This window comes from Hemibagrus wyckioides, linkage group LG02, assembly GCF_019097595.1.
Source record: "Hemibagrus wyckioides isolate EC202008001 linkage group LG02, SWU_Hwy_1.0, whole genome shotgun sequence".
Taxonomy (NCBI): domain Eukaryota; kingdom Metazoa; phylum Chordata; class Actinopteri; order Siluriformes; family Bagridae; genus Hemibagrus; species Hemibagrus wyckioides.
Genome location: NC_080711.1, coordinates 15,587,982 through 15,613,611, shown reverse-complemented (window position 1 = coordinate 15,613,611; position 25,630 = coordinate 15,587,982). Strand labels below are relative to the sequence as shown.

General features: G+C 39.4%; 1 protein-coding gene across 1 annotated transcript; it reads right to left on the bottom strand.

Moving 5' to 3' along the window:
• Positions 1-646: 646 nt before the first annotated feature.
• On the bottom strand, positions 647-25,592 carry LOC131344014 (serine/threonine-protein kinase/endoribonuclease IRE1-like). Its single transcript, XM_058375940.1, has 22 exons — positions 25,357-25,592; positions 19,431-19,551; positions 16,931-16,964; positions 16,697-16,769; positions 16,340-16,412; positions 14,965-15,087; positions 14,219-14,320; positions 12,660-12,921; positions 11,116-11,194; positions 9,924-10,089; positions 8,861-8,976; positions 8,468-8,656; positions 6,378-6,636; positions 6,118-6,208; positions 5,820-6,009; positions 5,267-5,366; positions 4,697-4,896; positions 3,043-3,190; positions 2,753-2,880; positions 2,210-2,333; positions 2,006-2,073; positions 647-1,827 (listed from the first exon to the last, which is right to left on the bottom strand). Exons 1-22 carry the CDS (start codon positions 25,429-25,431, stop codon positions 1,438-1,440), a joined length of 3,111 nt encoding a protein of 1,036 aa, XP_058231923.1. The 5' UTR covers positions 25,432-25,592; the 3' UTR covers positions 647-1,437.
• Positions 25,593-25,630: the final 38 nt, after the last annotated feature.

Here is a 25,630-nt window from a genome sequence, read left to right as displayed (position 1 = left end):
CAGTTGCTTCTCTGAGGTCCTCTCTTTTTAGCATGTTGTAAAAACATATCAGAGTGCTCGAGAACACCAAAATCCCCAAAGTTCTGCTTTTTAAGCTAATTACTCACTTAATAATTGAGGAAGTAGGAAGGGTGACATTATTTCCTCACCATGTTTCTGAATGTTGGTTTACTTTTTGAGAAAAATGATTATATATTGAAATCTGTTGGGTTTGTGTGTGTGTGTGTGTGTGTTGTCACCTGTTTTTGGTTTGCTTATCAAAGTTGTTGAGGACAGTTGTGGTTAAGGCCCTGAACAATAAAAAATATAGAATTAAATGGTGTACTTTCTTTTTCCAATGACTATATAAACAGAGCACACTGGTTGTCTCAGTTCCAGACATTAGGTTGTAATGCTTTATTTAGAAGTTTAGCATTGTACAATAGCAGCTTTTAACAATAAAAAAAGATTTAAATCATATTCTTGGAATTTTTTCAACTTTTTCAAAAAAATTAAATAAATTAATATGCCCCCCCATGGAAATTCACAAATAAATTTGTACATATAAAGTTAAATGTGTGGCTACTGTTCCCATTTAATGCATTAAAATTGGGGAATATGGTCTACAATTAATGCTGGACCTGCTTTCATTTAGTCTGTGCATGAAAGTGGCCCAAGTGTGCATACATTCAATGGCAGGGGAGAGAAGGAGTTTGTTTTTGAAAATTTCACCTATTAAAATTTCTGTCTAAAAATGTTTTAACAGCCATAGATAAAATTTTAAAAATACATTTGATTTTATATCAATTATGTAATGTGATGACAAACTGTACAACAAAATTTGCAATGACAACTGATAAGCTATGATTATAAAACGGAAATGCATATCAGAAGATGAATATTCCAGTTCCCTTTGGATACAACTGAGGTCAGCAGCAACATAGAAACAGGCAGGAACAGTTATCTCCCCTGACTTCACACAGCCAAGACACAGAGAACAGCGAGAATTAAAAGGCACACTGGCCACGCTGACTGATGATCACCAATCAAGATATGTACAAAAATATATATTTAACAGCAAGGTCTCTGACTGAGTATCACTGACATCGCACAGTAGAATAGCTCTTGACTTTAAGAGTTCATTAGAAATAATCCTCAACTCATGCGTGTGCGAGCATCACAGTTTTCTGCCTTTACAAAAGAGTTATAATAATAATAATAATAATAAAAAAACTTCAGCTCCTTATTATAATACCGTGGTCCAAATAACAGCATCGAATCCAGACTAGCCAAGCTTCACCTGGAACTAGGCAGCTCCGAAAAGAGCCATTTTGTCTTAAATAGATAAGGCACTTTGAGATGGCATGACACCTCACGTAAGTAACACAGCTCAGGCACTGCAGGCCTGGACTGTACAAATTCAGAGAGATGTGTCCATTCAGAACTGACCCCTTTCTTCTATGGTGCAGTATCTTCTTTTATGGATGGCATGGAGAAGGCATTTTGCTCCTGCTGCACATGTTCAGTGTGTTCAGGCAGCACTGGGGAATCTAATGGTGGGGACAAATTTGTGTCTAATGGCAGTTGTTCTGAATGTGTGAATGAAGACAAGTCCGCTTGACTTTGCTCTGGGGGTTTGGGCTCAGGCTGTGTGTTAATGGTCCGTGAAGGTAGCTCTGAGCTGTGGTAGTAGGGCAGAAATGGGCGCTCGTGGGCACACAACCGCATTGCCATGTGCGTGTGGAGCAGAAGCTGGGGAAAGCGGGACGTGAAGTAGGTGATAAAGTCGTCTGGAACGGAGCCCAGTGTTTCCCGAACCTCCTCAGGTAACTCACGGTAATGGTGCTTCTGTGGGAAAAGAGCGTTTTCAGACGGTGTTAGCAAATTTTGCTTAAGAAGAATGTAACTGATGATTTAAGCTAACTTGATAAAAGTTACAGTTAGAAATAATGAAATTGTACACAGAGTTCATAAAATGCGATAAAGTAAACAATGTCCTCAAAAAGAAAAAGACAAGCAGACTTGCCTTGTTTCTCATGGCACGCAGAAGATCTCGGACAGAGCCGCCTTTGTAGGAGCGGAATTTGCGGAGATCTGTCAAAAGAATGCTAGGATAAGTTTATGCTAAAATATTTTCACAGCAGAGACATGTCTATTAAAGACAGTGCACAGGGATAAGAAGAATAGAGTATCATGAATAACCAGGTAATAAAATCTCTCAAACCCGCACCTGTTTGTAAAGGCACTGTGATATGTTCCCTCCAGTCTCCTTTCACCACGGCCCGTCCTCCTCTTTCCAGCTGTCTCACGATTGGTCCATCTAGTGGCTCCTTCTCTATCCGGTCACTCACGTCCTAGGAGAAAGAGGTGACCTCATGTCATGGATTGGTTTTACTTTCTATTAAGATCTGTGAAATAGCATCAGGCATCAGAACTTCTGGCATCAGGTCTTCTGTGTAAATGTGATTCTGTGATTATCAGTAATCTTACAAATTCTGTATCAATCTTGTTGAAAAAAATTTACATTTATATAAATTAAAAAATGATATAAAAGTAAGGCAAATTCTGCAGAAGAACAGTGTCAGGTTCTTCAATATGCAAATTGGCAATCTGATATATTCCTAGAGAAACAAGCAGTGTGGAAAATGTTTGATAAACAGAAAAAAAGATCTAGTAACATTTTACAAGAAGAAATCTTATATAAAATATAATCATATTAGATGATAAATCATTCAGCACATTCCATATTTCTAAAGAGAATGCTGTTCGGTACCTGGAAGAACTGCAGCTGTTTTTCAAGGCTCCAGAAAAAGGGATGCTTGAGCACACGTTCTGCTGACGGCCTCTTCTCAGGCTCCACGCTCAGCATCTGCTCGATCAGGTTCATGGCCACAATGTCTTCTGCAAAGACCAAATTTGTCTCTTAATGTAATCATATAACGATTTGCTTTGTTAGGAGTACAAGAGGAGAACAGAGCTTATCCTGATTTATCTATCATTATTGCTTCTTGTTTATTTTGATGTACAAAGATAATGGATATGCACAGGGAAGGAGAGCCATACCATGCCTGTCTGGCTGCAAGTGGTCCAGTGAATAGACTCCCAGGAGAATGTTAGCTTGTCGCTGCAGGGACTTTCCAAAGGGATGACAGCCCTGTGACACCACGTAGTAAAACACACAGCCGGCAGAAAAGATGTCCACTGTGCATGTCTGAAATTGAGAAAAGCCACAGATGACTGAAGTCGGTCATGACGTTACATGACTTAAATACCTCAGTGCTCCTGAATGCTTAATTCTGATTGGTCAGAAAGTGTTGATCAATTTTCTGCAAGAGCAGCCTTCACTGTAGTTCTGGCTACAAAGGAATATATTAATACACTATATTAATTCTTTAGTAGTGACCTTCAAGTTTAGCTGGCATTTCTGAAAGGACTGTCCAGTGTTAACACTTTCTTACAGTAGGAAGAAAAAACTTAGTGCCAGCTACGACAACTTGAACTGAAAATGATGTGGATTTTTTTTGCCTTGAAAAGAGGCTGGTCTGCAAACAACTGATAACAGGATAAAATGTATGTTGTATTGAGATTGTAATAGTAGGTGAAATTTGTGGTACATGTGGTATAACTAGACCAAACACTTAATTCAAATATAAAATATACAACAACATTTCATGTCTGGAAAAAAAAAAAAAATTAAACGGGTTATACAGTGATCAGGCATAACATTATGACCACCTGTCTAATATTGTGTTGGTCCCCCTTTTGCTGCCAAAACAGCCCTGACCCATCATGCACTGTGTATTCTGACACCTTTCTATCAGAACCAGAATTAACTTCTTCAGCAGTTTGAGCAACAGTAGCTCGTCTGTTGGATCGGATCACACGGGCCAGCCTTCACTCCCCACGTGCATCAATGAGCCTTGGCCGCCCATGACCCTGTCTGTTTCACCACTGTTCCTTCCTTGGAACACTTTTGATAGATACTGACCACTGCAGACCGGGAACACCCCACAAGAGCTGCAGTTTTGGAGATGCTCTGATCCAGTCATCTAGCCATCACAATTTAGTCCTTGTCAAACTCACTCAAATCCTTACACTTGCCCATTTTTCCTGCTTCTAACACATCAACTTTAAGGACAAAATGTTCACTTGCTGCCTCTAATATATTCCAAGTAACAGGTGCCATGACGAGGAGATAATCAGTGTTATTCACGTCACCTCTCACTGCTCATAATGTTATGGCTGATCACAATTCTTTGACAATTGTGTATATTATTTATGCTGACACCACACCAGAAACCACTTTGTACATCTAGCATCGAATAAAATTTACACATATAGCATCCCTTTTTCATTGTACTCAGACATTCCAGGATTCATGAAGGCATGCTAGACCTGTGTCTAAATCAATTTAAGTCCATAAAGATGTGTTAACTACTTCCACTTTTGTGAACTATATATTTTTATAACTATAAACTATATGTTTTAAATAAAATCATGTCATGTAGCTGCAAACTGAACTGTTTGCAAAATAATGATAATCAGTGATAATCAGAAGAAGCACAACTATGTGGCTTTTCTGATTTCTGGTATTTGTGAGTGGATTGTGTTTTAAATACAGCTGGCCCAACATTGTTTAAAAACTAAGTGAGCTATCTGAAAGAATTAGTCTGGCAAGAATTTAAATACTGACACAAATGTGTTTGCTAGCACTCACTGGGTTGTGCTTGGCATCTTCACTAAGCACTTCAGGGGCTATCCACCCCTCGGTGCCAGGTACACCAGACCTCCTGCTGAAACTGTGTCTGCCCGCAGCCAGCTTCTTACACAGGCCAAAGTCTGAGATCATGGCCCGGACTCGCCCATGAGCATTCGGCATAGATACCAGGATGTTGTGTGGCTTCAGATCTCTATGAACTGCAGATAAACAAAAAATGAAGCACGAGGAAGTAAAACCTAGACACGCCTGCAGAAACAAGAAATTCCAAGTCACCCATAAGGCACTTCTGACTTCTTCAAAGGTTGATCTGAAAGTAAACTGCATTCAAATCAACTACAAAAATAAAAATAAACTATAGCGAAACAAGATACAATCATTCTTTTAATTTCTGAATGTTCACTAGTTCAGTTGTGTATCAGGTTTAACTTTATTCTAAAATACAATGTTTTTGGACTTAAAACTGAATTGAATAACGTGCATGTCATAAAAGCAATGGTGCATATCATTTTATCCTACACAAAATTCCATGGCACATTTGAGCAACTGGACATTTATATTTATAAATACCTATATTGAGCGAATGCAGGTGTGCCAGGCCAGACATGGTTTGCTGCAGCAAGGTCACTGGTTCCAGCCCATGGCGATTAAAATCTTTCTGCTCTACATACTGCCAAGAAAAAGAGAGCGTTTTATTTAATACAAACACCTGACAAATTTCCTAACTTTGAACTAAACCACAAGTTAAACTAGAGAGTTAATTTTAACACATCAGATCATGTAGCCGGAGGTAGGATACATCTTAATACATCTCATTATTACAATATGGTGACCAGGGAAGATCTCTTCTAGTCTACATAATATTCCTAATTTACATAGATAGCAAACGACTGCACAACACTGCCTGTCCTCTGCTGCATTATATGTGCTACACATACATATTTCTACACACAAACACATTGTACAGTACATTTGCAGAGACTCTATTCGATCTCCACTCAACTCATAAAATAGAATTTGTTCAGAAGCTTGGTGTCTTATGACTTATCCCTAAACATTCTTTAAGATTTCAGTTATATATTTTTAAGTGTTTTTAAATAAAGTAGTGCAATGTGTGCTATACCTCCTGTAAAGTAGCGCTACACAGCTCGATAGCAATGTACTGGAACTGGCGGTCACGCTCGGTGCAGAAGTAGCGGATGACATTGGGGTGCTCGTCTGACTCACGCAGCAGCTGCACCTCCCGGTCAGCAAAGCTAAAGCATTCTGGGAGAATTCTCTTCACCGCCACCTGCCGGTTATCAAAATGACCCCTGGAGAGGAGAGGAAAAAAAAAAGGCAGATGTGTTTACCTTTACGTATCAAACACAAGACTACAGAGTGTGAACACTTCTGAAAACATCAGAATCAGAAATGATTACCTGTATACAATGGTGCCCTCAGCACCATGTCCCAGAACATTCCTGGGATTAAAGGTGATGTTTCCAACACGAACAATGTTGGACTCATCCTCTGGAGAGAGGAAACAAACTTCCAGTTAGAAAATCAGATAAATCACAAAAATCTAAGACTTTATGAACCTCAGTGCTTTAACAGATATACAGACACACCAAAGCTCTTAAGATGATTCAAGTGTTTGGATAAAACTGATCACTGCAGACACACGCAGAGTCAAGCTCACCTCCATCGTCATGCTCAGCTGCAGAACCTCCTGGTTCAGAGTGAGACAGGTTGGAATGATTGGAAGCACGTGGTGTGGCATTAGCGCTGCTTTGGCCGGAGCTCTCAGCACGACCACGTGCCACCTCCAGGAAGTCACCGTCAGGCAGCAGGTCGCTCGGTGGCTGGAAGAGCAGCTGCTGTTTCTGTAGGAGCTCCAACTTCTCCTCCATTTGCTTCTGGAACTGTTGATGCTGCAGCTGCTGTTGCTTCTGCATGCTCTGCATACCGACAGGACATGTGATCATTTCATTTTCACATCCATTCGGTAAAGGTTTGTAGACATGTTCAAGCACACTGATTGCATTTACCCAGCCAAGGCAAGGTTGGAAAATAGAAACATTTTCTTAAAGTGGAAAAGTCAAATTCTATCATAGCTCAATTTTGGTCGAAACATTTTTTTAAATAATTTTTTTGGCTCTTTTCATGAATAGTAAAATCTTCCGGTTGTAGGGGCCAACTCACATACAGCTACATAGGTTCTTCAAACTATATCTGGCAGATTAAACTATATATTAAACTATATCTTAGCATACCTGGAATGTTGCCTTCAAATCCAGACAAAATGAGGTACAGATGAAGACACCTTTCTTGTGTTATGATACTACATACACTATATTGCCAAAAGTATTCGCTCACCTGCCTTGACTCGCATATGAACTTAAGTGACATCCCATTCCTAATCCATAGGGTTCAATATGACGTCGGTCCACCCTTTGCAGCTATAACAGCTTCAACTCTTCTGGGAAGGCTGTCCACAAGGTTTAGGAGTGAGTTTATGGGAATTTTTGACCATTCTTCAAGAAGCGCATTTGTGAGGTCACACACTGATGTTGGACGAGAAGGCCTGGCTCTCAGTCTCCGCTCTAATTCATCCCAAAGGTGTTCTATCGGGTTGAGGTCAGGACTCTGTGCAGGCCAGTCAAGTTCATCCACACCAGACTCTGTCATCCATGTCTTTATGGACCTTGCTTTGTGCACTGGTGCACAGTCATGTTGGAAGAGGAAGGGGCCAGCTCCAAACTGTTCCCACAAAGTTGGGAGCATGGAATTGTCCAAAATGTCTTGGTATGCTGAAGCATTCAGAGTTCCTTTCACTGGAACTAAGGGGCCAAGCCCAGCTCCTGAAAAACAACCCCACACCATAATCCCCCCTCCACCAAACTTTACACTTGGCACAATGCAGTCAGACAAGTACCGTTCTCCTGGCAACCGCCAAACCCAGACTCGTCCATCAGATTGCCAGAGAAGCACGATTCGTCACTCCAGAGAACGCGTCTCCACTGCTCTAGAGTCCAGTGGCGGCGTGCTTTACACCACTGCATCCAACGCTTTGCATTGCACTTGGTGATGTATGGCTTGGATGCAGCTGCTTGGCCATGGAAACCCATTCCATGAAGCTCTCTGCGCACTGTTCTTGAGCTAATCTGAAGGCCACATGAAGTTTGGAGGTCTGTAGCGATTGACTCTGCAGAAAGTTGGCGACCTCTTCGCACTATGCGCCTCAGCATCCGCTGACCCCGCTCCGTCAGTTTACGTGGCCTACCACTTCGTGGCTGAGTTGTTGTCGTTCCCAAACACTTCCACGTTCTTATAATACAGCTGACAGTTGACTGTGGAATATTTAGGAGCGAGGAAATTTCACGACTGGATTTGTTGCACAGGTGGCATCCTATCACAGTTCCACGCTGGAATTCACTGAGCTCCTGAGAGCGACCCATTCTTTCACAAATGTTTGTAAAAACAGTCTGCATGCCTAGGTGCTTGATTTTATACACCTGTGGCCATGGAAGTGATTGGAACACCTGATTCTGATTATTTGGATGGGTGAGCGAATACTTTTGGCAATATAGTGTATAAACAGTTTATGCATGTTTACTGTCCACATGACACACAACTACACTAATGAATAAATATTAGATATTGTGGTGAATGTTTTCTGGGTTTGGACTACATGAGTCTGCAAATTATGTGAATGTTTAATCAGACACTTTATACTGTGCAATTTCCACTATGAATGTACCACATTTTACAATTTTTTTTTTTTTTTACCTTGGGGTAAGTGATGATAAAGGCTACCCAGCCCGCCAGGAGGAAAGTGCTGAAGATAATGGTGGCCATGTCTTTGAGCATAGAGTCCACAGGTGCTTCAGAGCGAGATGGACGTGGATGTTTCTCCTGAAGAGAACGGATAGGAGGGGGCAAGGGGCTGCTATCCTCCATCCCGCTTTCATTCACCTTCTGTTTCAGGGAAAAGAAAAATGAGAAACCATGAATCAGTGAGTGCACACGGAAATGCCTGACAACTTTACTGCCAACTATTTTTATGCACATTACCATGAGAAGTACAATTCTAATGATTTTGCTACTGCATGCAGGGTTTGTTTTTTTTTGTTTTTTTTTTTTTGAAAAAAGCTCATTGAATGAACAACCTCACGGCCTCACCTCCTCAATAGTTTGCTCTGTAGCAGGAGGGATAACATTGCTGTGCTGACGAGGAAAACTGTCCGGAAATCTTTCCAGAATCTTCTTATGAGCCTCAGGTGGAGTCTCATGATGACCTACAAAACAGAAAACATATTTGTTAAAAAAAAGCAAAGCAAAACAGGGAACTCAAATCCAAATTTGACTAGAAATTTGAATAAAACATACATAGCTAACATTTTCAGTGCTGTTCATATGCAATCATTATAGGCACATATCTTACGTTATAACAAAACAATCAAGAAAAAAAACGAGCAAGCACAGATAACCCTCATTTATGTCCACCAGAGGGCAGTATGGCTACACTGTTCTCTGCAAATGTGCCTCCCGGGGTAAACGATCAGAGACCAATTAAATGATAATGCTACATTCACACATACAGTGATTTTATCGCTGCAAGTCACCAGATGCTGTACAATGAAGCCCCCAGTAGGCATTCGCACTACTGTCTGCCATAGTAACATTTATCAGCAGGTGGTTTAACTAGCATTCACAAACCTGTTGTCTTCTGTACACAAATTTCACCAGTGTGTATATGCATCATATCATGAGAGATGAAGGAGAAGCAGTGTGTGCTCTTTGCCACAGATCACAAGCACCCTCCTGTCTTCACTCCACTCAACTTTGTTGTTGCTAAACACGCACACATCTAGTCACCGATGGCCGCTGTACCTCATGTCACCGGAAGTCGAAAATGTATGCTTTAATGCTGCGAGTTGCTGTATGTGTGAACATGGCATAAGACTGCATTCACATAATATTAACTTGACTACTCACAGAGGAATGAGCAGAAAAACTGTGATTTAAGATCTTTGAATTATATCTTTATTGATCTTGGTGCATTCAAGCTATAAAGTGAGGAAGAACATGGACCTCCATAAAATCTTGTCTAGTGAACATGTAGCGAGTTAGCCAGCTAATAGGATTTTCGATCACTGAACAAGATGGCGTCTTGCTTTCTAAATGTTTTGCCATATGATATATGATAATACTGATAAACCACAACAATAAGTATAGAAGATACCTATAAGTAGGAGGTAGTCCCTCATGTAGTTGACACGGTTCCGCTCCTTCAGGGCAGCATTGAATTTAACACTGGTGCTGGGAGTGATGACACACTCTTGGTCCTCCTCCATATTGCCCTCCTGGCTACTGGGACCCTCCAACATTGGAAAAGTGCTACCACGTGGCTGAGGAACACACACAAATATGATGCTGATGGGAATGTTATTGTTATTATCAGCAAAGGTGTTTGTACATAGTATGCTATATCCCTTTACTTCTTAAGTGCTGAGAAAGATAACTACCTGAACCTTAGTTTTTTTTTTTTTGTTTTTTTTTTACTAAAGTAGCAACAAGGCAATGCTGCAATTCTTCACTAGGCAAAATGAAGGATGTTCTCAGTGCAGAAAGCATCATGATCAGTATAGCAACTAGTCAATTTCCTCTCTAAGAAAACAATGTGACAGTAATCAAAATAATCAAAAAATGTATAAGAAAATTAGTTGGCAAACAATTTTATTGGCTATCTGAACTGTGGTATGAAGCATGCTGCGGCACGTCACTTCATAAAAACACATTTGATTGAAAAAGACAGAAAAAACAAAAAACAGTACAACCTTTTCTACAGGATTTAAACTCTTTATTGTACATTAACCTGCTGGACTAACGACATTACTTGTGTCTTAATGTGAGCAAGATCATGATTAGGTAATGGGAATGTAAGAAACAGCAGTATTGGGCTGTTCCTTGTTGGACTAAAAAAAGAAGTATGGAGGTGTTTACACACAGAGATCCTAATAGCCAATGTGATTCTAACCAACAGTTTAACAAGTGCAAAAATACAATAAATAAAACCCAGCTGGTAGTTAGTCAGGCATCTCACTGCATTCAGTCAAGAACACTACTCTTCAGCTGTACTGGAATTAGAAAATTCAGTGATTGTTTTTCATGGGCTGCAATCTAAACACAGACTTCTATCTGCCTCATCGCAAGTCCATGTACTCTGGAGCCAAACTACTGACCCAGAGCAGTGAGGACACAGTCACTCTGACTATGTGAGATAAGCAGGCACAAGTGAACAATAAGAAATGTTCACTCCCTTCATTTGCTGTTGAATGTTTAGAACAGAATTTCACTGCTCCACTGAGTCACAGTGCTCAGCTCGACCACCAGCCAACCAAACACTTCCCTAAATCCTGATACGTTTTACTCACCACTACAGTAACTCCATCATGCACCAGAGAGGGCGATGCGTAGAGGCTTGTTGAGTACCTTCCCACATAGAGTGTGGACCTGTTAAAACAAACAAATAAATAAATAAAAATCCCATTTAGATTCCAGGATTCTTTTCAAACTATGAGCAATGAACTCAGAGACTTGTTTATTCATATAAGCATGCTATAAGCACACTCAATGAAAATCAGTATGTAAAACTTTGCTGGGATGCATGTGTAATGCGGATGTTGCCACATACGAACATTAACCACCTAATATTGAGCAACAATTTATGTACTCTAACGGCTATTAAAAGATTCAAGATGGGACTTGTGGCACGCGCATCATCCATTCAATGCAAAGTGTCGAAATGTCTTGAAGACTAGACCACACATCCAATCAGCTTCAATATTTCAACATTTCCCACATTACTAAAGACTTCCAAGGACATTTCACAGCCACAGGCATTTAGATTATCTTATGCCAGTTCAATCTGATCATCAAATCAGAAATACACTACCGCTCAAAAGTTTGGGATCACTCAAAAATTGTATTGTTTCCAAGGAAACACACACAAAATTAGTCTGAATAGAAAATATAGCAAAAGAACAGGACATACTGACATGTCAGAGTTAGAAATGATGAATGTTTTCTTCAAACTTTGCCATCATCAAAAAAAAAAAAAACACTTTTTGCAGCAATTACAGCCTGGGCATTCTAGCTGTCAATTTTTCAAGATAAGCTGATGAGATTTCACCCCATGCTTCCTGGAACATCTCCTACAAGATGGATTAACTGATGGAGTCTTCCTCCGTAGCTGAAATATGCAAGTGATCCCAAAACTTTGAGCGGTAGTGTATATTAATGCATATCTTCATAATTCTGTAGCAACAGTTTATTCACAGAGACTTGTTCAGCTGACACTCCTAATAATAGATTAATATAAGACTAATAATAAATTGATAAGAACATAACAAAATAAAGCATTAAACCCACTGAAAACATTAATCACAGATGATATAAAGTTTTCTCTAGGGAGACTATAAGGAGTCCTTGCAGGTTTTCTGTTTTCTTGATATGTAATAAACAGACTCTAGTAAGGGAAAGACTGTTTATAGCTGTTATATGCGATACTAGGAACTACCTGTGGGAATGATCCTGTACATGAACTGTGGATTATGTTAAATATGATCAAAGATATGAGCTGTTGTTTATCAATTAATTAAAAACATAACTGCTGGCAAACTGCCTTGGTATAAGAGGAATAAAAAAAAATGATGTTCTTGTAAAATAATCAGCTTGGTGGTGTTAATGCAGAACATCAACTCATCATTTATTATGTTTCCGTAACTGCAGAGTCCTGTAGTGATTTGGTCGTTACTACTGAAATGCAAAACACTTTATACATTCCTATACCCAATACCACAAAGAAAAATAGGTCACCACTGAACAGTACTAAATGATTAAGCCTTTCCAAGGAAAATGTGTGCGTTTTCCACTCAAATCAATTAGGAACCAGGAAAGATTCCAAAAAGAAGCTTACATGAGTTTGTCCTCAAGCTTCCTCTCTCGAGGGAAAGGATACTTCCACTGTGTGATACGTCCCATCTGGCCTGAGGTGAAGGTGAGGTAGCGCAGTGTCTCCACGGCTACGTTGGTGTGTGGTACCTTGCGCAGGCCCTCACGCTGCCACATGTACATAGCCACCACGGGGGAGTCGTAGTTCTGCACCCACTGCACTGCGCCAGACTCGGTGTCTACAGTCACCACCAGGCCATCTCCATTCGAAACAAAGTGAGCCATCTCTGTAGAAAATATTTTAGAAATGGATTACTTACAGTATGTTATTTTATTATGCTACAATAAGATTACAAAGTTTTCCAATTCTTCAGAAATACATTTATATAACATTATGCAATAATAAAGTGAAAATAGAATTAAACATATTTTTTAAAAAAAAAAAAACAAGCACATACTGTACAGTATCAATATCACATTGCATCATTCTGTCAGGGAATATACAGCGATTACAATGAATTTATTAACATGAAACAGTCAATCAACTTAAGAAAAGGTTCATATTTTCACTGACTGATTAGGTAGGAAATGCAGGTCTGTGGTAACACCCATACATTTCCACAGAACTACGCAGATTAATTAGCATGAAAAGATGGGTGATTACATAAAGATACTAGAAAGACAGAGAGAAAACCACAGCTCATTGCCAAAATACTAGCCAAGGTTGTTTGTAAAAAGATGAGGTGGATTTTGATGTACATAAACTTCTCCTAGTCTCTTTATTAATGCATCGGTTAACTAGTTAATGCTAGGCACATCTAAATCTGGGCAGCATACAGAAGCATTCACCTGCTCAGTAGAACAATTAAAACATTTATTATATGTGCAGGCTTGAAAACCTTTTTATATATAATAATTTAAAAACTTTTTTATATATAATATATAATAATTCATGAATCAATCATTTTTGAATTATAAATAATCTGAATAATAATATTTTAATATTCTATTTATTTCTAATACTATTTTATTTTTCAACATTTTAAACAGAACAAGAATTTGGTTTATAAAAAATGTAGAAAAATATATTGTGCTAGGTTTTTTGGCCATATTGTACATCACTGTGGGAGCAGGTGGTGATCATTTGCTGACTGTGAAACAGCAAAGGAGTCGCAGAGAAAGAGCAGGTAATGAGTAAGTGAGTGTCTCGCCTGTGTGAGGTTTATGGCAGCCTATTTTTGTGCTTTATTCCCTTCTCTGTAGGTTGCCAGATGCTAGAGAGAGAGAGAGAGAGAGAGAGACCCAGCTGACTCTACCTGCCCAGACTAAGGCTGAAATTGAACAGCAGGACTCTGTGATTGATTTTGTTTCACTCTATATCATGTGTGTTTGTGTGCTCTGAAAAGCACCCATTAATAAAAGAGGACCAGCTGTGTAGGCTCTCTCCTTCCCCCTGCCGTCTGTGTCCCCATTCCCCTCCCTATCCACCAGGGTTATCAAACCAGGAGATGTCAAACCAGAACCCGATATCATATTATACATGCCAACCTAACAGCTAACAGAATGCAAAAGTATGTGGCTCACTGTATTTGGTGTCATCGTCAGGAAGGGTGGATGCATAATCTGAGTAAGTGGCATTCCACCGCAGCTCTCGGCTCTTGGTGTCATACATGGTGATAGTGTACTCTAAAAAAAAATAAAAAATAAATATAGCCAACAATCCAGTCAATGCATACATTCAGTCACAGATTCATCAGAAAAAATCTGGCTTTATTAAAAACAGATTCTTTATCAAGATCAGATATTTTAGATAAGTAGTGCTTTGGCTAAGCAATGCAGTGCTGTATAATAATAAGACAAAATTAATGGATATACCATCTCTGTACTGCAAAGCATTCTGTTGTGTGCTGGTTATTAAGGTCTAATGTTACAGTCTGGCACTGGGACAACCTGATAATCCCTTTCGTAACTACATTTATACAACAGGTGCACAAACTCTAAAGATCTTAACTCCACCAAAACCTTAACTTGCTTGAGTGGATAATCTCACTTAGATATTGTATGCAGCAACTGCTGCTGTAAGCATTAAGAAAATATACTTATACCAAACATCTATTCAACACAGCACTGTCTGCCTTTACTGTTCAACTGTAATGATTTATGATCATTTACTCATTCATGATTTATAATCCCCCTAACCAGTGGCACCCAAAGATGATAGTTGGCTATCAAGATTTCTTCCATGTAGCTTCAGTATATATACATTCTCATTACTGTAAAGCTGTAATAATGTAAAAATTGTATGACAGGATATCTGACCCTGATCTCACCTGTGCGACCGAGGTAAAGCAGAGAGGATGAGGCGCACAATGTCTCAGCAAAAGAGGAGGTGAGAGTTTGCTGCTTTTCTCCTGTCAGCAGATCTACCACATACCACACGTCCTGTTTCTTACCTGGAAGAACAAAAACATGCAGCGTGCACATGTGAGGACATGATGTTCAGCTTGTGCCACAGCATTAGCTACAGAGTACTCTCCAAAAACATTTGGGATTTATTTTAGAGCAATATGTAGCAAAATAGCAGTCAACTCAAGTAACACGGGCAGACGTGCGTACGAATACATGCGTACTACTTCTCTATTCAGAGTAATTTTCTATTTTAACTGCTTTTCACAGCTGCTTGCCCACTCTCTTGGTAAAGTTCACTGGTGTAAAATTCACATTTAAATGCAGAAAAACGTCATACAGCATTACCTCAGGACATATGACCTTATTTTCCTTTGTTAAAGAGTGTGTGATTTTAATACATAATTTGTATGCATTTTCCACCACAGCGCCAACTCATCTGGACAATAATACATCCCAGTGTGTTAACTCTAAAAATAACTTTCAACTTAGTAAAATTGTCTAAGCTGTGAAAAGAAACGAAGGAAGCAATACAGACAAACCATGCGTATATATCAGAATGATAGTGAGGAGAAAACAGATTGTATCATTAACCCTTTGAGAATTCACTGTGTTTGTTGGGTGGTGGCTTAATCTGCTGAGAACTATACCTACATCCCCTGTGAGGGGTTAAGGGTACATGAGGAGGTATATCCCTAAGACATCCACTATGTATTGTGGATTGGATCTCTCTCATAGACAAGCACAATGAGGGGTGGGAAGTGATTTGTCTAGCCTACGTTGAACTAAGAGATTATGATTAAGAACAGTTAAGACAGCTTAGAACTAGCCCGCCTTTCAGATATGATTAATGGCTGTTTATTCTAACCATGGTTTGTGTGTAGAACAGTAGAAAATGTCTGAAGCCATTGAGGGACACTGTATGCCAGATGAATATGTTAAAACAAATGATAAAAGGGTTGAGAAGCAAATGTTGGGGACAGGAGTGAGAAGACAAGGGAGCAGTATGTGGTCAAAAAGGGATAAACTCAAATACTGTTATATAGCTGGGGGAAAACCCACTGTCACAAGCAAAAAAAAACAAACAAAACAATTATTTATGCATGTCACCTTACATCTCTTCTGGTAAATATTGATAGCCTTGGGCTATATGTAACAGGATTGTGCTAAACAAATGTGATCTAACTTCCTTTCTTTCTAATTAAAACATAGGTCAATGTAGGAATTTTAGTTAATGGCACAAAATCTGACACACCAGTGTAGTCAATTGCATTTAGAAACCAAAAGTGTTAATCTCACCCATGTACAGGATTCCATCAGAACTTCGACAGGGGGAAGCCTGGACCAGCTCAGGAATGGTGAAGGGCAGTTTCTGTAATGACAAGGAACCATATTGTTGATGAGGTCACACAAACAGCCCCCTCCAACATTTATGCAAAACTCTGTCCAGTGACGTGGTTTCTGGCTTGCTTGTGGCTTCCACATAAAATCAATGACAGAATCACAGTTTAATTTCAGCTTGTGAAACTACATAAGCAAACCAGAACTCCCTGAAAGCCCCTACACTTAAAGTAACATTTTGTGACTATAGATGTGAGCTTTCCTCAGAAAAAGGAAGCATTATTTTTCTGTAAATGCTCTCTCTCCTTTGCTCACCGTCAGTCCCTCGTTGTTTTTTCCTCCTAGTGAGTACAGGCTTCCATCATTGGGGTCAGGCAGAAACGCAGGTCTGCAAAAAAAAAAAAAAGGCAGATTTTTTTTTTAATCTGCGGAAATGATCGTTCATGATATTGCACCCAGGAAGAATCGTGCTAACTCAGCAACTTCCTTTAGCAGAGTTCCTGTATTCTTACTTGAACGAAAATACAAACAGAGCAGATGAGTACTTACTCAGCCACATGGGTTGGGACCTGAAGAACAGGATCTGCATGGGGAAAGGACATAGCTATTTGTCAGTTATGTGTAAATTGTACAATCATAATAGTGCCCAGATCAGCAGGTACTGAACACTGTACTCTGCTGAGTTCCTTACACTGACACTTTGCTCTCATCCTGAAGTTAGACTAATACATCTGGGAGAATTAGATCTTTAACTGGTTGGAATTCCTGCTGAGCTTAACTAACCATAAATATTTGCACTCTTTATTATTCACTTTTATAGGAATCTACACTCAAGCATAAAGATGGAGTGGGCTAGAGATTGATATGAGAGAGAGAGAGAGAGAGAGAGAGAGAGAGAGAGAGGGAAAGAGAGAGAGAGAGACCCAGTTGACTCTACCTGCCCAGACAGAGACGAACAGACAGACAGAGAGGGAGAAACACCTACTTTTTTCCAAACCTTGCTATTCTTCAAACATACAGTGACCAATTTTAAAGAGAAGGACAGAAAGAGAGTCAGAGACAAATAGCTAAATTTCTGAATGCTAATAACAGAATCAGGATGTCCTTCTTTGCCAGAAGCACAGAGAAATGTGACTAGGAATTACCTACATAAAATACACACATACATCAAATCATATGCATAAGTAGCTGGGTGAGGAAGTGTACACATGCTAATGACACGTGTACACACTGCTACTACTGCACAAACACTGACTGGTGATAACGCAAACACACAAGGCCCTGCTATCACGTCTGGCCTGCGTGTCTGGGGGTTCCAGTATTATTATTACTACCTGCTCCTGCCTCTTTAACCTGCTCAGCTAGTGCATCTGGTTTCCAAGATGCTCTGATCCACTGCAAGTGTCTAAAACAACAACTGAGCCACACCATATAACTGAAAAAGAATTAACGTATGCTAGCTGGGTCTCTTGGCCATAGGTACACTTTTAATGCATGGTAAAAATGTTTACAGAGTGAAAGGAAGTGGGCATGACGAATGTGCACTGCCTGACCTTGATGGCAGCATGCTGTTTGTGTCCAACTGCCTGGGTTAATAATTACCAGTGAACATGTGCGAGAGGAGAACGTGATCAAACGTGATGGCGGTGCTGCAGCAAAGAGCCTTGGGAAAATTCACTGCTGCAGTAAATGCACTAGAAACTGCTGCTCTTAGCTGAAAGTGCTCACCCATGACTTTTCAACCCAGATAAAAACACATACATAATACATGAATGATAAGCAGCTGTATTTCAGGAACCAAAGCATCTCAGCTGCCTGCTGGTTAAGATGGAGGAGCAAAGGCGTTTTCCTTTAACGTCCTAGTAGCTATCATAATAAAAAGATAGGTCCTCCATGTCAATCAACAACAATCAGGACAAGGATTCAAAGCACTATCTTGAAGCAGGAGATTACAGCTGAGTTATTGATGAAAGTTAGAAGGTTTAGACAGTAAAACTGTAGGTAAATTAAAACCGCAGTGATTAAAATGTGTAGGACGGAGAAGATTCTAAAAAGCTAATGCTTTTGCTTGAAAGTTCCTGATATACATTTAAACTCTGGACTCATTGTGCTATGTGCTTTACATATGTGCTAGTGTTTTATACATAAGAACAAATAGCAGCTATGTTCAAATTGAGTTTTATGTCAAAACTGATTTAAAAAAAAACAAACACTGAGGACCTGTCGTTTGATTGCACTACTAATAATCAATCCAGACTCACAATGAACAGACCACTCCAATAAATCCAATCATGTGTCATTAGTAACATGTAACAAAATGATTCATTTTATAGGTTTCTTCATATTGGTATTAATGAGAGCATTAGAATCATACGGCTACCTTAGACCAATCAGATTTGTAATATTCTTCTAATGCCGTATGTTTACGAGAAAAAAAAACAGTACAAACAAATTACTATAATTAATTTCATTTAAAGGCTGATGCTTTTTGAGAAGTTCAATTAGCTTGACTGGCTTCATAGGGCCTTCAAACACGGCATTTTCCTGGGAAAACCCACTTGCTGGAAATATGCCGCTGTCCATTATTCCTGGAACAGTCGGCATTCAGAGTACACCTTACATTTCTTGAACAAATATTTTTTCAATGTGTTGCAGAAAGCTTGCCAAAGCTGGCACTACTGAGAGGCGAACAAAGCCAAAAATCAATCTCTAATAGTTAAGTTACTGCATTTGGGTCTCAACAAACACTGGAAGACAAAAACTAATCTTAATCTTGACTAATCATTCTACGCAGTTTAGTCATTTATACAATTGATCTAAGTAGTTAGGAAGCTGACTAGTTGGCAAAACATGAACTAACAACCCGAATACATTGTTCCTATAACCAATCAGTGGTTCAGGGTTCCACCCAAAACTTCTGCTTTCTGGTTTACCCTCCTCCATCTCCAACTGCCTACACATGTGTTCTGGGTAATGCAAATGATTGTGTACATTATTAAAGCAGGGGGCAGGAAAAGACTTTCATTCTTATTGGTCAGGGTGTGCTTACCTTCCTTAAGTGTCCATTTAATAGAACCTGAGCGTTTGCAGACGGCATGCAGGTTTCCATCCAGAGTGGAAACAAAGAGTAAACTCTCGGGCAGGGAGACGCTGCTGCGACTGCAGTGGCCCTGCACAACAGAGAACAGAAAAACATGGATTTATTAATTAAACATATGTGGGGAAATCCATCGGATGTTGCTTTGGTTTAATTCAGGCAAAGAAATTTGGTTTAGGCTTTACCTTCAACTTTCTTTCTCAACAGCCACGTTGAGAAAGGAAGCAAATGAGGTTAAGGTTGGTGTGCCGCAGTGAAACAGACATTTAAAAAAAGTCTACTCAGTTGAGCATGTATTTAGCTTACCATTTGTAAAACGGTTTTCTCCATATTTTACTTTCAGGAGTAACCTGATTTAAAAATGCTACATAAAAATGAATCTAAAAGCATTTTGAATTACAATGGTCAGATGGAGCCATGCACAATACTGGGACTAGCAGAGACTGAACAGACTGAATCTATAAATATAAGTCAAACTTAAACACTGTACAATCCAGAGATATATTACAGCTAGAATGTTATTCTTTAAGATTAGAAAACACAAGTTGGCATGTGAAAGCCTCTACTCGATGACATAGCAGGTCATTCAACACTCTATGGAAGAGCTCTCCAAAACAGCACTGGGAATTAGTTGCACAAACTAGACTAGACTGACAGTTTTCACCCTGCACCAAGCCCAAAGTGTGGTGACTTAAGATGGATTGTAGCAGTTATTAACAACCATGTAGCAATAGTTCAGATTAAAGTACTAAAATGAAAGAGAAGGAGATGATGAAATCAGTTTGGGAGTTTTTGTAGCCCATGTGCTGTGTGGGCTGAGGAGCTTTTAGGTCCATGTGGATGTCAAGCCTTCCAAGTGGTCCCTCATGGGGGAAACTGGACATGGGCAAAAGAAAAGACATGAGGGAGTACATTTGGAATATCTGTACATCTGTTAGATACAAGAAGCATGCGAGAGAAAGAGTTGACTAGATGAAGAAAGATGTAAGAGAAAAACTATGAAAACGTCAGTCTTTAATCAGTCGAGTACAGGAAAGGAAAACAGAAAGGATAACGAAATGAACGAAAGAGGAAAAAAAAATATAGCCTGTATTACGTGTATCAGGCAGCCTTAACAGCCCAGGTTTGGGCCAGACAAAGGGAGTTGGGCACATATTAAATGCCTGTGTTAACTGATACGCCTGATTCATTCTTGTTTTTGGCACCGAGGATCAGCAGAAGGGTGGAGTGGTACAACTGCACAATGTTCCCAGTCCCCCAATCTCCACTTCCTAATATCCACCTGCGACTGACCTTGGACTTACATGTGAAGAAGATGAGGAGAGGTTTTGTGATGGAAAAGCAGCAGGTATGGAGACTACAGCTGTGATAAAATTCTCTTTTACAGGGAAATAAACTAGAATCTGAAGCTGACTCATCCTCAATTAGCCTTTAAGAAACATAAAACACACCAAAAAAAAAAACATCTGGGGACTGGTCAGGGGGACTGACCTCATACACTTGCATCACATCACTTGAATATTGTAGCAGTTTCTCTAGTAACCAACCATCATGCAAACTAAAAATAACACATTTATCTTAGAAGATAGCATACTAGCACCATGCAGTGTGAAAACCACCTAAGAGAAGCCAAAAAGTCTGGTATATGATCAACAGTAAAAAAAAAAATAAAAAATACTATTTATGAGTCAAAGGACCAAGTTCCTCATTGAACCTGGAACAAGAGCAAACAACAGTCTCTCTGGCTCAGTGTCCCTACTTCATACATAGTACTATCGCTTATTTATTAAGAATGACATCATACTTGGTTTATAGTTCTATTTAATTCTGCAGCACATCTGCAAAAGAAACTACTTCCAGTCATTCCTTCAGCACAATCTCTATTTTTTCTCTCTTGAAGTTAATAAGACAAATATGCTGCTTGTCCTGCTGCCAAGACATGAATAACTGTATAAAGCATTGACACTGGAGACTCCTTCTAAAAATGCTAAATAAACATTTCCTCACTGAAAACCTCATGGTTTCAGCAATATGATGATTTTTTAAATCAGGGTATATGGAGCATCCCCCATTTAATTCCTTCTGGAATCCATAATGTACTACGAAGAGTGGGTTAAAACAAACCTGTGACCTCTGACCAATCAGATTCAAGAATTGAAAAACACTGTGGTATAAAAAATATAATAAACAAACGGGTAGAAAACAGTCAGCTCATTCATGTATGGCTATTTGTGTAGCTGGTGAAAGAAGAAAACATGCTTTGTTCCACTTCTCTGGATTTGGTGTTACACACACCTGCAAACTCTGCCACTCTACTCGCCTCACACTGACGCAAGGACACTTTGCAGAGAGATCATAATTTATTCACTCCTTCCCTAGTGAAAAATACAAAGTCTCACTTTCTGAATGACAGAGAAGCAGCTGTGGGTTCCACGTCTCACATCGGCATCGGGAGACTGCAAATGTATGTGTTTAGTTCTGTACAATTCATATTGGTGTCAACCCTGAGGGCCTCACTCTGATGATATCCACACTGTCAAGTGTTTTTATTTTTTTTTTCGGGTAGACTTTGCGTAACTTCATTGCATAATGCTGTACACGCTAGATAGCATGGAACACTTTCTGACTAATTTTTATACTATACTGAAACAGGCTCTTGATATGGTACACACACCCACTAATTTGGCACAATGCTTAGGTGCTGGAGACTTTATGGAGCTTGTAATTAGCAATCCCTGTCCCGATATTTAAGACTTAGCCAAGCATGGATCCCTCTTAGTATTTTCTTTTTCTCAGCCTGACTGATCCACAGTGATCCAAGCACAACACCACGTTACAAAGCCATTTCGCAAGCAGCCCAAAAATGGGAAGTGAAAAATGTTAAACTGTGAAGCCATGGTTAAACCTACAAACCAGCAGGTATTAAATTTTATTTCTAAAATCAGTTATGGTCTCTGTAACTGTTCATAATTCGCAATAAACTACGCATACTTCTGGTAGTTGTGGTAAATGTTTGTTTAGACACTTCAACATTTCGACAAAGATGCAAACTGTGTTTTTGTTATCACACTTCGAGATAATCACTGAGGCTTAGAACTACAACGGCCATCAGATTGAACAGATGGAAGGGAGAAATGAGAGGAAAAAAGTGAGAGAGAAAAAGAGCACATAAAACCAAAAGCACAGGATATGCAGAATTAAACAGTCTCATATCCTTGAACAATATTTATATACCTATACTACTACCAGACTCTGACTCTGCACACTTAGTCTACACAGACTTGATAACCTGTGATAAGACTGGCACAGAGACCTCTGAAGCCTGTTTACAGAACAGCAGCCATGTGCTCGCGGGTATGAGCAAGTCATTTCTTATGCAAAGCCATGTGCTGAGCTGTTCCACACAACAAAATGTTGCATATTCAGGGGAACCTGGAACGGTCAGTTTTTCCACCACTAGTAAAATGCAGGCTACATGAAATCTTCTCCACTAATATACGCGACTATAGTTTAGGCACATAAAGCTTCTGGTCTGTGAACAAACCTAACATCTGCCTGTGATCCCACCATGACAGTGTACTAACTCTAATACTCTGAGCCATCTTACAAGCTAGGAAAGGATTTTTTTACAAAATGAAAATGGTTTTTCAACCACTAAACTATTCATTTGCTGCTGTCATAGTGAAATGATGCCAAATCTAAAGATCTTTATTTGCACTATGATCTCAATATCTGTCTCAGTTTTATTTTTCAACCTTCTATATTTAAAAGCAAGTGAACATCAAGGAACAAACCGGTCAGCACTCTTTCTTGGTTTGTGTAAGTCAGTGGCTAATGTGGCTGAGAGCAGGAAGACAACCATCTCGCTTGACTGCCTGCTCTGTGACTCCTGAATTTTTTTTTTCGTTGTACTTATTTCTTCTGGAAACTTGTATCACTGGCATCTCAAGTAACAACCACAACCTAGATACAAAGTGTCTTTGAAAGGTGTTCCTGAACAGCTTCACATGAGCTGCAGTGCATCTGTGAGGCATTCCAAGAAAAATTCACTCAGTGGATGCTTTGACGATGAGACACTGAGACATCAGTCCAATAATCCTGGTGTGTTGAAATCTTTTGATTTTGATTTACATCATTCCCATAACTCATCAAACTGTTTAGTGAGCTCTCGTGCCCTTTGGATTTGGGGAAGCAGGAAAGGGTGGGGGTGGGTGTGTGTGTGTGTGTGTGTGTGTGTGTAGGTCATCTTGGAAGAGGCTCCTACCATCAGCAAAGACATGTTTCAGCATAGGATAAAGATGAGAAGACCCTGGTATTGATTTGCAATGACCATTTCCATCTAAGAGGATATGTAGACCCAAAAACTATGAGAGAAAAATAAATAAATACCTCTAGAGAGTTTGGGAGAAGAGAGAGAGAGAGAGAGAGAGAGAGAGAGAGAGAGAGAGAGAGAGAGAGAGAGAGAGAGAGAGAGAGAGAGAGAGAGAGAGAGATAGAGAGAGAGAGAGAGATATTACGGTGATTGGATTTGATTGTAAGTGATGTTCTCTAAAAATCAACAGAAAATGGAAAATGTTGTGCTAAACCCATCAGACAGCAAGCCTTAGAGAACTATTATCATCAAATCTCAATTCTTACTGAACAAATGTGACCTTTGGAATCGGGAACAGGTAAAGGCTATGATCTCTGAAGAATATCAGACACCTTAAACTAGCATTACTACTCTACACAACATGAATAGCATACAAGAAGAGTGAGATTTTTCCCCAGTAATAACTTTTTTTTTTGGATGTTAATCAATGATGTGATGAATTCATTATCTCTGAATGACAAAGCAGTGGTAGTTAGTCAGGGTCTGATTAATTGGCATGACAATCACTGGAAAATGATTCAGTGACATACAATAGCCATTTAAATGTTCATCGTCCAGCCTGAAATACATTTATATTAGTTACTAACATCACGCATTAAGCAGAATATTTCCTGTAGTGTACCTGAACAGTGACACATCAGGTGAGCCAGGCGCGCTGTTGTGAGCGTTAGCCGTTAAACAAGTTCTCCAGCTAACGTATAGATAGATTTGCCTTCATCAACACACCTTACTGAGACTTCCTAACATCTCAACATCTCATATGAAGCTTTTTCACAATATAACCTTTTATATATACGCATTTTGTTTTTGTTTTTTTGCACATACCCGGATATTGCGCATTACCTCATTATCCCTGGCGCCTTTAAATCCTAGTTTTTGCGCATCACATTACTTGTTATCTCTTAAAACTTTCAGTTTCTTGTATTTAGTATTTTTTTTTTGTTAGATTTTTATTTGATCTTATGTGTTATATTCTTTGTTCCCTTAAATTCTAGTATTTTTTATTTTTTTGTTATATCTCTATTTTCTTTTATTTATCACCTTTGCTTGTGGATACTGCTGGAAGTTGTACATTTCCCATTGGGACAAACAAACAAACAAACAATCTGTCTGTCAATCTATCTATCAAAAGAAAAGCTATTCACAGTGATCAGACTGATATTAGGAGGCTAGCAATCATGCAGCTGCTCCTAACCTTAACACACAATTGCAATCTTTCCAACTCTTCCCTCGTTATCGTTAAGAAGCCTATACTCTTTAAAAGGATTTAGAGCTTTGAATAAAAATAAACAGTTTATATTCTTTCCGATTCTAAAAAAACAAAACTCGAGAATAACTACTTAGCTTATAAACCACGGCTACATCTAGAACTTTTTTGTCCCCCCTATAATAAACTAACACACGTGTTAAGAAAGGGGCTGCTAGCATAATATTTAGCATACTCCTGAGTACACTAGTATGTATCTCTGGAAACAGAATTAAACACATTAACACCAGGTTACTTACCACTAATAGCAGGCTACTGAACAGCGCTGTAGAAATGCACCACACAAGGGCCCTGCTACACACACCCCAGCCCATCGTCCACAACACAAACACCCAGTTCACATGTAACTAACTCAACACTTCGACGGTTTAATATTAATATATATATATGTATAGATTACTCCGAAGCTAACTATAAAGACGGAATATCCATTCCATGCCGCTCGGTTTACTCCTCGCCAGCTGTGACGGCTAAATCCGAAAACATTTCCCCCCCCGACAGTACGCATGCGCA